The sequence below is a fragment of the Mercurialis annua genome, linkage group LG6 (assembly GCF_937616625.2).
Source record: "Mercurialis annua linkage group LG6, ddMerAnnu1.2, whole genome shotgun sequence".
NCBI lineage: Eukaryota > Viridiplantae > Streptophyta > Magnoliopsida > Malpighiales > Euphorbiaceae > Mercurialis > Mercurialis annua.
Genome location: NC_065575.1, coordinates 13030980 through 13043955, shown reverse-complemented (window position 1 = coordinate 13043955; position 12976 = coordinate 13030980). Strand labels below are relative to the sequence as shown.

Here is a 12976-nt window from a genome sequence, read left to right as displayed (position 1 = left end):
AGATTGGTTCGAATCACAAACCGATCATACATACACTACTCAATCAAAAATTGAGATTTAGAATCCACTAATCAAGATTCACAAAGAGTTTTCTAAGCTAACTTCAAACTTAGTGCTTTAGAGTTAAACACCGACTATACATGAGTTTTCTCAAAGCTAAACTCTAACTTACTAGGGATGAATTTTTTTCAAAACTAAACTCTAACTTACAATGATTGGGAGTTTACAAGCTTACTCCCAAACTACAACAACCAAAGATTAATTTAAAGATGCGAGTTTGTTGTTTCAAGGTTTGTAAGTCATTAACCTTAAAACAATGCAAATGGATTTATATTTATACCCATTGCAAACTCTAAATAAAGCACAAACAAACAAAATTTACTTTATTGAAAACAATAATGTCGCACCCGTGACATTGCTTGTCGCGCCCGTGACCTAATTAGAAGACAGATTCTTTCAGCGGATTTTGGGACATGTCATCGCTTCATTGGAGCTTTTGAAATATATTCGTTGAATCTTCAATGGTCACCAAAATTCGCGCTCGTGACCTTATTATACTCATGTGACTCCTCAAATAGCCTTGGTCATGTAGCGTCCATGACCTTGGTTTCGTGCTCATGACACTGTTGTTTCGCGGGTGCGAAAAACCTAATGGAAAGCATGAAAATCAAGAACTCATTTTTTCCTAGAAGGCACTTAATTGACTTCTTAGTGTTCCTAGATGTTCGTACACACTTTTAAATAATGTTAGAACACTCATAGTTAATTGTCAAAGTCAAAAGAATGGAGTATGAATAGATAAAGGTCCAACATGTCCTCTTCCTAGTTTCCTCTAATAACTAGAGTATCAAACTCTATTGGTATTTTCATTATCAAATATTTTATACAAATGACGGCTCCTGCCTCATATAGCATTGGTCTATCCAAAATGGCATTGTAGGATAAGTTTAAATCAATAATATTAAAAAGCAAATTTACCTTCCGTGTTGGTTCCATGAAAGTTTCGACTAGATTTTCTGGTAATTTTCATTCTTCTCCTAGCTCCACGTCCAGTTTCACCTAGCTCCACAACTAGTTTCCCCGTGTTCCTCTGATTTCCATATAGACCTTCCGATACAAAAGGTTTATTTATCTCCCTTGATCTACAAGAATATTTCGTACATAAAAGTTTCCCATCTTTACTGATGTTACCGAAGCATCTTGATGTGGTATATCTATTTCTTTTCTATCTTCAATTGTAAAAGTTATTATCCAATGTCATTGAATGCTAACTCTAGCCAACACTTCTATTTCTTCCTCCTAATCATTCGTGATTTGCCAAAATAGAGCTCTCCCGGATAGAGTAAATCTCCTGTGAATGGTTGTAGTATTTCCAGTTCCTCTTTATATTTATCAAACAAAAATAGCTTTTAATAAGATGGTTTTCAGATCTGTACCAGTTCTGATAAGCATTCAATCTATATATTTTCATGAGCTCTTGCTCGTTGGTAAAAATATGTGTTTTCAACCAGAAGAAGGTAAGTTTCCCACAGATGGCGCCAAGTGATAAATCATTTATAAATAGAGGGGGCGACCTACAAGATCTTTGGGACTTGAGAACAAATAATTTGGTTAGAAAAATGCTAGAAGGGTTTATTGGACGTTCACTCTCATGCTCAAGTAAGTATTTGGTGAAGAAGAAGTGTAAATAAAGAAGAGAAAGATTAGAGATCAAAAAGGAGTAACTTATGATTTTAGGATAAAATGGTGTATATTGTTTACTTCTTCTTCTCTTCATTCATGCTTCATGTTGTGAGGTGTCCCTCTAGATTGTAGGTTGAGCCGGTTTTTTCAGTTATTCTGGTATTCGGAGCGCGGATTGTGCAGTATGTGTATGTTCTCTTGTCAAAAACATCTTATGTGGTCCTCTTGGCTAACATAGCCTTCCTTTCTTTCTACATAAGTAATGTCCTTTATGCCTTAATCCCGAAAGCTTCCTTAATGATATTGGTTCGAGATAAGATATAAGGCAATCCTGGACAAAAACTTCATTAGTTTGGGATTGAAATTCTCTTAGGCCTATTGGCCTGGTTAACTTTGTTTTTCTAGAGTTGGTGATATATGTATACTCGGAGGTTGTTTCTTCCCTATTGGATTATCAATTTCCAAGTCAGAAGTCAGGAGACAAACCTTTGAAAAGTCCAAAATACTAGCACTATGTAAAAGTTTGAATAAGCACATACACGGCTAAACCAATTGCATAAGCCAACTTCAGATTCAATAGGTAACCTAATAGTTGATTGGCCACCATATATTTTGAATCATCTAGTTCCCCAGCAGAAAACTAATATCTTTAAAAAATGGCAAATTATTAAAAAAAAATAGCAAAAGAGGAATATTGGAAATAAATGAAATATTTTACAAAATCTGTATCGTTTTAAAACCTCAAATTGTATAAGTTCATACAAAACTCTAAATGTACAAACTACTCAGGATACATAACCAGTTAAATGAAACAATAATCAAGCCAATAAGGTAAGTATAGATTTCACATTCAGTTTAAATTATGATGTTTACTTTTTAGAAAATTCATGATAAGTCTCATCATAGTCCACTATCTTGCCAAAGACAAGAAAGAAGTCGCAAAAATCATATAACGATGAAGTTCTCTACAATCAAACTTCGCATAAATCATAGCCAAATCGTAAAAGGGATTGAATCTCGAATTCCTTAATAATCACCGAAGTGAGATTGCCAATGATTCACACATTCATCTCAATACCAAAAGCAATAATTTGTCCCCGGAAATACATTCTCATTTAAGTCAACTAGAGCATTCTTAAGAAGTCAAATAAGTAAGTGAAAATTTTAAGTACAATTTTGAAATTCAAAATGACACCTTAAAGGGAGGTGAATAACGTTTGTTTAAGAAAATAAAAAAATGTTTAAGGTGGATTCTGAAGTGTTGAGTTTGGAGATATAGAGACAAGAGATTTTTGAATTGTTCGTATAATAAACTGATCCTATGTTCACTACTCAATCAAGGATTGAGATTTTGTAACTACACCGAACTAATTACAAAAGAGTTTTTCTGGAGCTAAAATCAAACTCACAATAGATCAATTTTTCAAGACTAATCAAGAACCTATGTTAATGGTGAAATAATAAATGTTCACGACACAAAACAAAAGTAATCAATGTAAATTGATGCATAATAAATGAAGTAAGAAGAAATTGATTGCTTGTTGTTTGAGAGGTGTATTCACATGTGTGTAACCTCATCAATGAAGTGGTTGAGGGATATTTATAAGCCCCAAACAGGCGAAGTGTGGTCTGTTTGTCCATTCGAACCCAGCTGGATTCGAAGGAACGAACAGAGATGGTTGTAAAATGATAGCTGGCGGAGGCAAAAAGATATGATAAAGACGGTGGAGAACCGGCGAAAGAAATGAAAATAGATGAAGGGGAAAGATACAAAATGAAAAAAAGAGCCAAAAAAATCCCTTAAATTTTATTTAAAAAATTAAATAATTTTCTAAATTTAAAAATGAATAGGTTACGTGGAAATTTTTATTTGAGATATTAAATGACCCAGACATTCGACATAGGCAGTGAACAACGGTATAAAGTGTCTCGTTAACGCTATTAGACAGAGGAGATTGGATGAGCTAATTTTGAAACGTCTGAGGCTTAATCGAAATTAAAATTTCATAAAGGGTCTATTTGCTCCCATCCTAAATCATAGGGGTATATTTGTCCCTTTTGGCAATATGATTTTCTTTTTTCAGATACTAATGTAGGCAGAGAGTAACAATAACGAGAATTTCGTCAACACTGTTAGACATAGGAGATCGGATGAGCCAATTTTAAAACGCAAAGAGCTTAATTGAGATTAAAAGTTCACACAGAGTCTACTTGCTTCCCGCCCTAAACAATAGGGACACATTGGCCCCTTTTCCCTCTTATAAATGGTATCAATAAAGTATATGTTGAACATCATAATCAAAGTGGCATATTTTTACATAATTAGACATCATAGCAAAGTTAATTTTTTTCGAACAATACATATTCACTTGTTAATATTGATGCTGTAAAAGACATTAGTAAGCTAGGTGTTTTTAAGATGGTGAGGCGGACAAGGGAGGAAATGAAGTGTAGACTGCAAAGAACCTGGATTCCTTTTGTCGGCGAAATAAAACTGTTAGGGCACTGTCAATGACCCGTTATATCATGCACAGACCATAGCCCTTGACTCCTACAGCAGCATGAAATTGAAAATTTGAGACAATGGAAACAGCCTATAAAACAAAGAACTGATGATTTAAAATGGTCCCAATGAATTTCCATCTTGGTCAAACTTCAATCTCAATCACCATCTTAATGGTTGTCAATTTGTTTGATTGATCTGAGGGAGGGAATCATGACTGAACCAACTCCCACAGGCTAACACTTTGGGTGCTATTGTGTAGACCACCGAAATAAATAAATGGTCAGATAAGGACCACTCGAACAAATTGGACAGTTTTTACTGTGCTGTCTAATCCTAGAGTTACATCAGGTGACTTAAAGCATCTCAGGAGGAGGAATCATATTTAAAAAATACAACACAAAACCATAAAAAATATAAAATAATTAAATAACCTAGTTCTAGTGCAAGATGTGTATCGGTGATTTAACCCAATGGTGGATTTATCTCACTGCATAGAGCTATTTACTGGGCCTCAGACCTGCTCCATAAGTTTAAACTAGACATGAACATTTACATTTGAGAAAATTACACCATTTACCAAAAAAAATGAAAATAATTACAAAACTACATGTTGACTTTTTTCATTTACAAAAATATTAATAATATTTACAAAAGTACAAAAAAATAAAAAATAATATCAAACATACGGTGTATACTGTGGGTATACTGTCAGTATACTAATAAACTAACATTATATCAACATGATACCAAAATTATACCGACATTATACATACTGAGATTTTATTAATATTAAATAGAAATTTACCAAAATTACATCAAATCGTATACTAAAAATTAAATTAATAATATACTAAAATTATATCAACAGTATACCAAAAGTGTACACATCAAAATATACTGAAATTTTATTATTACATTAACATTACACCACATCGCATACTAAATATTAACCTAACAATATAATAAAATTATACCAACAATATACAAATTCTCTAGTTCATTTACCAACTATAGTGAAAAGTACATATAAAAAAAAATATACATGTTATCAACTAGAAAAAATCTATAAAAATTTATAATCGATATACCGAAAATATACATAAATTATACCAATAATAAACTAAATATTATTTTTAAATTATCTGATTTATAGTTTTAGTATTCCAAAATTATACCATAATTATACCGACATTATACAAATCGTACTTTTGTAATTAATTTTCATTTTTTGGTACTTTTGTAATTAATTTTAAATCAGTCGTATTTTTGTAAATAAAAAAAGTTTATTGGTACTTTTGTAAATATTTTTAAAATTTTAGGTATTTTTGTCATCGCCCCTTTACATTTTTATCAAGCTCAGCCTACAAATGAACTTGTATCAGATCCAATCTTTGTAATTTGGATTTAGACATCTAATTTGAGTTAAACTAGAAACCAAAAACAACACAGTTTGAATCAGTTAAATATAATTTAGAGGCCAGACTTGAATAATAACAAATACTAAACACGGACCAGACTCGGACTAAGCTTGGATTTCCATGTAAAAAAGTTAAGACTGGATTGGATGCTGCCTGAACCCATATGAGCCCGGCCCATGAACAGGCAACCGCATAAGGCAGCAGTAAGACCTCCAGAGTGTACAATAAAGATGTACAAAAATTGTTATCCTTAGGACTTTACATAAAGTAGTTGAATTTCCTTTTATCAACCATGTCTTCTCATGGACAATGCCGATATTGAATTAACCGAAGTAGTTGTGGCGTACATATAATTTTTTTAATGTTAAAAAACCCGCTCTGGTAAGGGTTTCTCAGCTGGAAGTTGGAGCAACTCCCGAATTCCTTCACAAACCTGCAAGCAATCAACAAAAAGGTTGTCCCTCAGAATCGTAGAAAGTAACTGAGGAATGCTTCTTATGTGAAGCATGAACCAAGAAGTATGACATGCCTAGATAATCAAAAATAAAATGCCTTTAGTTTAGAGTTTTCTCAATTTTTATAGAACGGAAATGTTGCTTTCTACATGTGCTTTCAATGCGGATGGAACGCCAAGTATACAAAGCAACCCTCTTTGCAAGAGAAATTTAATATATTCTCGCACAAGGATTGAACATGAAGTGGCTTAAGGAATTAGAAACAAGTCAAACATAAGATGATGTGCACAAGTAAGTTGGATTGTAGAATTTGTAGAGAAGGCAGGGAGAGAAAGGTTTCAACAAAATAAAACCATCATTTTAATACATACCAGCTTGATCTGAGCTTTAATTGATGCAATTTGGTTAGTGTACTCTTCTATTTGCCTGCAATGCCAATCCATCATTAGTTATAATAGAAGAATTCGAATGTGTATAATGAAGACTTGTGGGAAGACTGACATAAGCACCAGACAAACTGAAGGCCAGACCCAAGACATTTGAGATGATTGATGATTACTCCAGTGCCATTACATGAAAGTTAATATAGGAATTTTCTTTAGACCAGGAAGAAAATTAAAACATGATCTTGTGAAAACCTATTTTATTTGGTGGTACCTAAAACGCCGCCTCATTAAAGACAGAAGAAAGCTTGACCACTAATTGGATCAAGTCACCATACGATCAATCAAAGTAATGGTATGGGGTGAACAAAGTGACCGCACTAGGACTGGAGAAAGTTGTTGAAACAAAGAGAAAAAGAGCCCTAATTCATCATTAACTTGGTAATGCTATGGGGAGCCATTGTTGCTGATTTGCACCAATGTACCTAATTTCTAGGCGTTTATACAAGTCTCAGAATATGTGGAGTTTGATTCATGATAATAGTGAAAAAACAAGGAACCATTCCTTCTTTTTTCCTCTTACCAGACTGAACCATTAAATGGATGCAAAAAAAAATAAAATAAAACATGATGCAGACTAAACAGTAACCATCCTAACCTAACCTCTAACACCCGAAAATATTCTGGTGTAGTAATAAAAGATAGTCTTCTAGTATGTATAAAAGAATTTCTCATGACTAGTAACCAATTACCAGGCCAAACCATGTCATGAATTATGGGAGATCCTCAAATTCTATGCCCATTGTCATGCTCATTCACAGACCAACAAACTTCCAGAAACGAGAATAATTTTGACATGCCCGAACTATTATCTAACAGACTCTTTCAAATAACATAATATGCACTTTTCATTTTCTTTGAATTGAAATCTACAACTGAATAATGCAGAATTTGATTCCAGAAAAGATCATAGTCGCAACAATTACTGCTAGAAAACACAAACATTCCTCATTTATGTTGTAAGTAACATTGATTACCACATATATGATATCAAATGTTGAAGACCCTCGGCTAGATAAGACAAATATAAGATATTTAATATCGGAATTAATTTCAATGGCAATATTAAAATGCAAACCAACATGGCGTTAATTAGGTCCACCAATGCAACCTCATCATAGCATCAACAAAGACTTTAGATATGCCATTTTTGTTAAACAAAGAGAAGCTGCATACCTGGCTATCTTTTCCTCTCTTAATGATATATAATTCAATGCTTCAGACCAGGTAAATTCTACATGGAATCCTAGTCCGATGTCTACAAATATGCGCTGTGTATCTGGGCTGTTACATACATAAAGGAAGAGTCTTTTAAATACCTAAAATATTCACAAATACATACAGATATACATATATAAAACTAGAGTTTTTGTAAGTAAACTTATCACTCACACATCGGCTTGCATGTAGACTTCAGAGCCAATATTAACCAACGTCCTTAAACTGGTTACACTATTTTTCTCTAAATTCTCAATATTCCTTCGCAAGTCCGAGCTAGAAATAAAGAGTCAAGTAAAATGCTGATGCAGATGAAGAATTTACCTAACAACAAAGTAAGTTTCAAAAATTGAATTTAAAAAAACAAAAAACAACTTGGCTGTCTAAGTACACAATAAAGCCTTTAATCTCCAAAGTAAAGAACAAGATAGTCACTAAGCAATTTAAATCACCAGAAATACTACTGACATACAAGGATACAATACTTTTTGTTCTTCAAAGACCTTGTCCCTGAAAAATTAAAAAATGATCAATAATCCTTATTTAGTGATCATCTAAAGAATGACAACAAAAGCAATAAAATAGTACCTTTGAGCAATAGCTTGAACAAGACCAGGTTTCAAGCGGCCATCAACAAATTCTTCAAATTTCTGTATTTTATCCTGGCGGTGGCTATCCATTTATGATCGGGTAATTTTCCTTATCAAGCAACTGGTACTTAGTTTAGGTATTTCGTCGAGCAGCTTGAAGACACGGTGTTAAAGACAACTACAATAATACTCTATCAAGTAAAATTTATTTTAAAAAAATTCCTTAAGTACCTGAAACCAAGAGTCTTCTAAAATTGAGAAGCAAAATATCGGAATTCAGAACAACGAGAAAACAAAAACCAACAACTTTTGGGCGGAAAGAAAATTAGAGAAATGCTAGAAAATTTGAAGGAAAACTGCCTCTTCTGTTAAAAAATAAACGTCTTTACTACCATAGTATGGAACAGGAGTGGGTCATATTATAAGTCTCAGTTCGTAGGCTAAAGCTCTGGGCACAATATTCTGGTTTCTTTAAACCAAATCCAATCTGAAAAATTGAAAAGTCTCATAGTCACCGAGTGTACAAATACCACACATTGACTAATTCATCATTCTAAAATTTTGAAAATATGTTCGAGATAAAAAAAAAATTATTGATTCTTCGAGTTATACATTAGAGAGATATTAATGTTTGTCCACTTAAAATAAGCTTTATTTCAGACTTGCCAATCATGTGAACTCTGTTTATGCAAAAATCAATACTTTGATATCCATTTCACAAATCCATCAGGTACAAGAACAAGTGAATACAGATTCCTAGTTTCTTAAAACTGCACACATCACTGCTCCAGAGTCTAAAACACGTCCGCAATAGATAATTATATTGAAGTTAACTGTCAGGCATGTAATATAAATTAAAAAATAAATCAGATTAGATTACAAGCATTTCCAACTACTTTTTACTTACAATGTTCTGTGGTGAAATATCTAACATAATTTTCAAGTTCCACATAATAAAGATAAGGAATTTAAGTGAGATATTCTTATGTTCTGTCACGAGAAATATCCACTCGGTACTTTATTCTCAACAAATTTTGAAATCAATTAGTCATGCCTAGTTTTAATTACAATCCAGCATCAAACTTTTGATGACATTATTAAGTAATCAACATCCCTGGTGCGCACAGGCTGGAGATTGGCAAATCTTCGGAACTACCAAAAACCGGTTGGTTTCCAAAATTTTATTATTATTGTACAGTTCGGTACAGAAATTTGGTACTAACAGTTTGATAGTTGATACGGCTCTGTACGGAAATCACTAATACAGCAAATATTATTTTGCACATAAAATTGTGTAGATTTAGCAAATCAAGCAACTAAGAAACAAAGATTTACCACACTATTGTACTAACCATAAGACTAATCAAATGCAAATTTGGAAGGCAAGAGTTAAACCGGGTCCCAACAGCTAATACTCTGTTACCGCACTCACTAATAATTATCTACTCTCATATCAGACTTAACTAAAATAAATTAACCAAAAACCAATAATTATATCTGAAATTTGTTTAGCCAAAAACCAGTCTAATATCAAACTTGAAACAACAAGGCATAGTAGTTCATATTAATTAACCAAATACAGAGTATAATCATTCATTAATTAACAACTAAAAATCAGACCCTATAGTCAATATAACAACAAATGTATAATTCTCACCAAATCAAACCACCGGCAACAGCGAGTAGCAGCGACGGCGTAACACGGGCAGTAGCGACGGAAGAGGGCGGATAGGAAACGGTACTGAAGGCGACGGCGGTCGGAAAGACACGGGACTGATAAAGGGCTGGCGAAGGACACAGGACTTGCAGCTGTGGCGGGGGAAATGAGTTGGAAGAAGAAAATTGTTTTGTTTGTTTTTTAAATTTCTTTTATTTTTTGAATGAATCTAATTACTATATTGATTTTAAAATATATAATCCCTACATTTCAAAATAGTTGTCACTTTTCCTATTTTCACACAAATTAAAAAAATAATAAATATATCTATATTTATAAACATTTTTATTAAATTAGCCCTTTTTAAAATTTGTTGACATTTATTATTGTGACCCTTTATTTATATTTTTATATGTTTTCAATGAATTAATAAAGATTATATATAAAAAAATAACAATAAATGTTTTATTGATATTTTAAAGTGATAACTATTTTGAAACAATTTTTTTTTTACTAAAACGACAACTATTTCAAAACGGAGGGAGTAGTTCTTTGACAAAAAATAGTTCATATACATAAAAAATTAATAAAAATTAAAATTTAAAGTCGATAACATACATAACACACTCGCTAACTGATTTGCAGATTTACTTATAAAAATAAAAAATAAATTATCAATTATTTTACTAATCCTCGATCAAATTTTTCTAGCACCTGATTTTTTATTTAAAAAACTGCAATCATATTATCTGATTCAACCACCAGAAAATAATTTTTTTATTTATAAAGACAACAAATCTCCCACAAAAAAAAGATAACAAATTTTTCATTAAAAAAATAACAAACAATAGAATACAATATAATATATAAATTATTACAAAGTATTAACAATTTATTTTTGTCATTAGAAAAGAAAAACGCTTATGAAAAGAATTAAATCCAAAATTTTAGCAGGACCATCTTTATTATTGAAATGTTTTCAATTTATTTTTCATTATTGATTCGTGGTTAATTGAATTTGACATACGCTTTTTCGATAAATTTTAATCTATCTAGCATAAAAAAAAAGTTGACTATTGATTATATTTTATAGAATTATAAAAAAATGGCTATCGTCAACAGTAGAAATAAACAAAAAGTGATAGCCAAAAAAAAGATAAAAATACAAACAGCTAGAATATTTTAAAAAAATTAGTTGCTTTTGAAAAAGAAAAAAATTGTCTATTTGTTCATTTTTTTGAATTTATATTTTGTAAGAAAAGAAAGTTTGAAAGTATGTGTAGGTTTCATTTTTTTCCCTAAAACAAAATTCATTTAACATCTTAACTATCTTTGTTTTGTCTGCTCCGTATCAGGAATATATCAAGAGTGTTTTTTCAGATATTACATATATATGTATAATATTTTTTATAAATTAAAATAAAAGCATTTTGTTCGTTTGGTATCGATATATATTTTTGAGATATCAATATGCGTCTATAATGTACACTTTATAGGTAAAAGTAAAAGCGTAAAAGTGAAAAGAAAAAGATACAGGTTTAAATAAAGATGAAATTTTTTAAAGTACTTTTAAAAATTAAACGGTTTTTTGAATAGTTTCGTAATTTTCATAATTTATGTAGCTACTATATAGTTAAGTCAAAATTACATGATTTTACTTAAAACAAAAAGATATAAGTTTAATTATATAAGCACCTCTTTTTTGGATAGGGAAAATATGATAAAGGAGTAGAGCCTACAATGTTGATTTTTAAAGACATTTTTTAGGTGATGAGCTAGTGACCCGTTTGAAAAAATCTAAGTGGACTAGATCAACATATAAAGACAGATTTTGAAGGATTGAATCGCAGTTTGTTGCAAATAACTTATAAAAATTCAAAGGAATTATGAATAGAAGTTTAAACGGCAAAGCTAGTCTTTTTGCTATTTTTTTAATGGCACCTCTTAACTAATCCGAGTTTAGCATTTAATTACTAAATAAATCCAATTTAATATAATTTAACCTACACACTGCATAAACCTCTTTTTTTTTTTTTGATAATTGGGGAGGGAGAAATACTTGTGGGAGGAATCGAACCCACGACGTAGCAGTTTGCTGATTAGCGCTTATACCATTTGAGGTATAGCTCATTGGTACATAAACCTCATTTAAACTCTAATTGATGGTGGTAAAATTAAATGAAAAAACATACACCTAAAATTCCAGCAAAGATTGCCTAGAAACAACCACCTAAATCAATCAAATCAAATATCAAATTCTAATCAATCATCAAAATTTATCAATTACACGAAGAACTGCATTGCATTCTTCAACTAAAGCCCAAAAATAAACTAAGGACTCATAACGGTATTCTAATGACCTCAAACTAGTCTTTGCATCATATAAATAGCACTTATTTAATTATGGGGTAATGTCATAAAAATTCACCAACTTTACATGTTTTCTCAATTTAATCATGTTTTTTGAAATTTCTCATAAACATACACCAACTTTCAATTTTTTCCAGATTCATACATGGTGTTGACGTGGCACGCATTCATTGGTGCAATTTGCTGAGGTGTAAGTCATTTTCAACCAATGAATAGTGACACGTCAGCATCATGTATGAATTTGGGAAAAAATGAAAGTTGATGTATGTTTATGAGAAATTTTAAAGAACGTGATTAAATTGAGAAAACGTGTAAAGTTGGTGTATTTTTATGACATTAACCCTTTAATTATTTGCATTCAGATTCATTAGAATTGCATGATCTAGAGTTTTATGTTTTTATGCTTTTTTGTTATGTTCTCATAAGATCTGCCTTTGGATCCGTTATTAAGTTTGTTTCATGTGTTTTTTTATGTTTAGCGGTATTGGAATGATCCCAGAATCTTACCTTTTTTATTTTTGGTCTTTTTACATGTAACATCGAGTAAGAAAGTGAAAAAACGCTTATTGACGGTTGAGACGACACTGGTGTTATTTGTTCATCCTTATTGCCATCTGACGATGACGACGTGACCCC

At 31.6% G+C, this 12976-nt stretch overlaps 1 protein-coding gene across 5 annotated transcripts; it reads right to left on the bottom strand.

Annotated features, from left to right (window-relative positions):
* Positions 1–5690: 5690 nt before the first annotated feature.
* Positions 5691–10193, bottom strand: LOC126654042 (uncharacterized). 5 transcript variants are annotated; one of them, XM_050348081.2, is made up of 8 exons: positions 9971–10193; positions 8545–8800; positions 8312–8434; positions 8204–8233; positions 7898–7999; positions 7682–7789; positions 6434–6488; positions 5691–6040 (listed from the first exon to the last, which is right to left on the bottom strand). In XM_050348081.2, exons 3-8 carry the CDS (start codon positions 8401–8403, stop codon positions 5972–5974), a joined length of 456 nt encoding a protein of 151 aa, XP_050204038.1. In that variant the 5' UTR covers positions 8404–8434; positions 8545–8800; positions 9971–10193; the 3' UTR covers positions 5691–5971. The 5 variants fall into 5 exon arrangements, with proteins under 5 accessions (XP_050204038.1, XP_050204036.1, XP_050204037.1 ...); XM_050348079.2 differs by having other exon boundaries at positions 8312–8800; XM_050348080.2 differs by lacking the exon at positions 8545–8800 and having other exon boundaries at positions 8312–8491.
* Positions 10194–12976: the final 2783 nt, after the last annotated feature.

Coding starts and splice junctions, on each gene's coding strand:
- LOC126654042 (XM_050348079.2), bottom strand. CDS start 8,403: ATGGATAGCCACCGCCAGGATAAAATACAGAAATTTGAAGAATTTGTT. Junction 7,790..7,897: donor GTCTACATGCAAGCCGATGT/GTGAGTGATAAG, acceptor TGTATGTAACAG/CCCAGATACACAGCGCATAT. Junction 6,041..6,433: donor TTAAAGCTCAGATCAAGCTG/GTATGTATTAAA, acceptor GATTGCTTGCAG/GTTTGTGAAGGAATTCGGGA.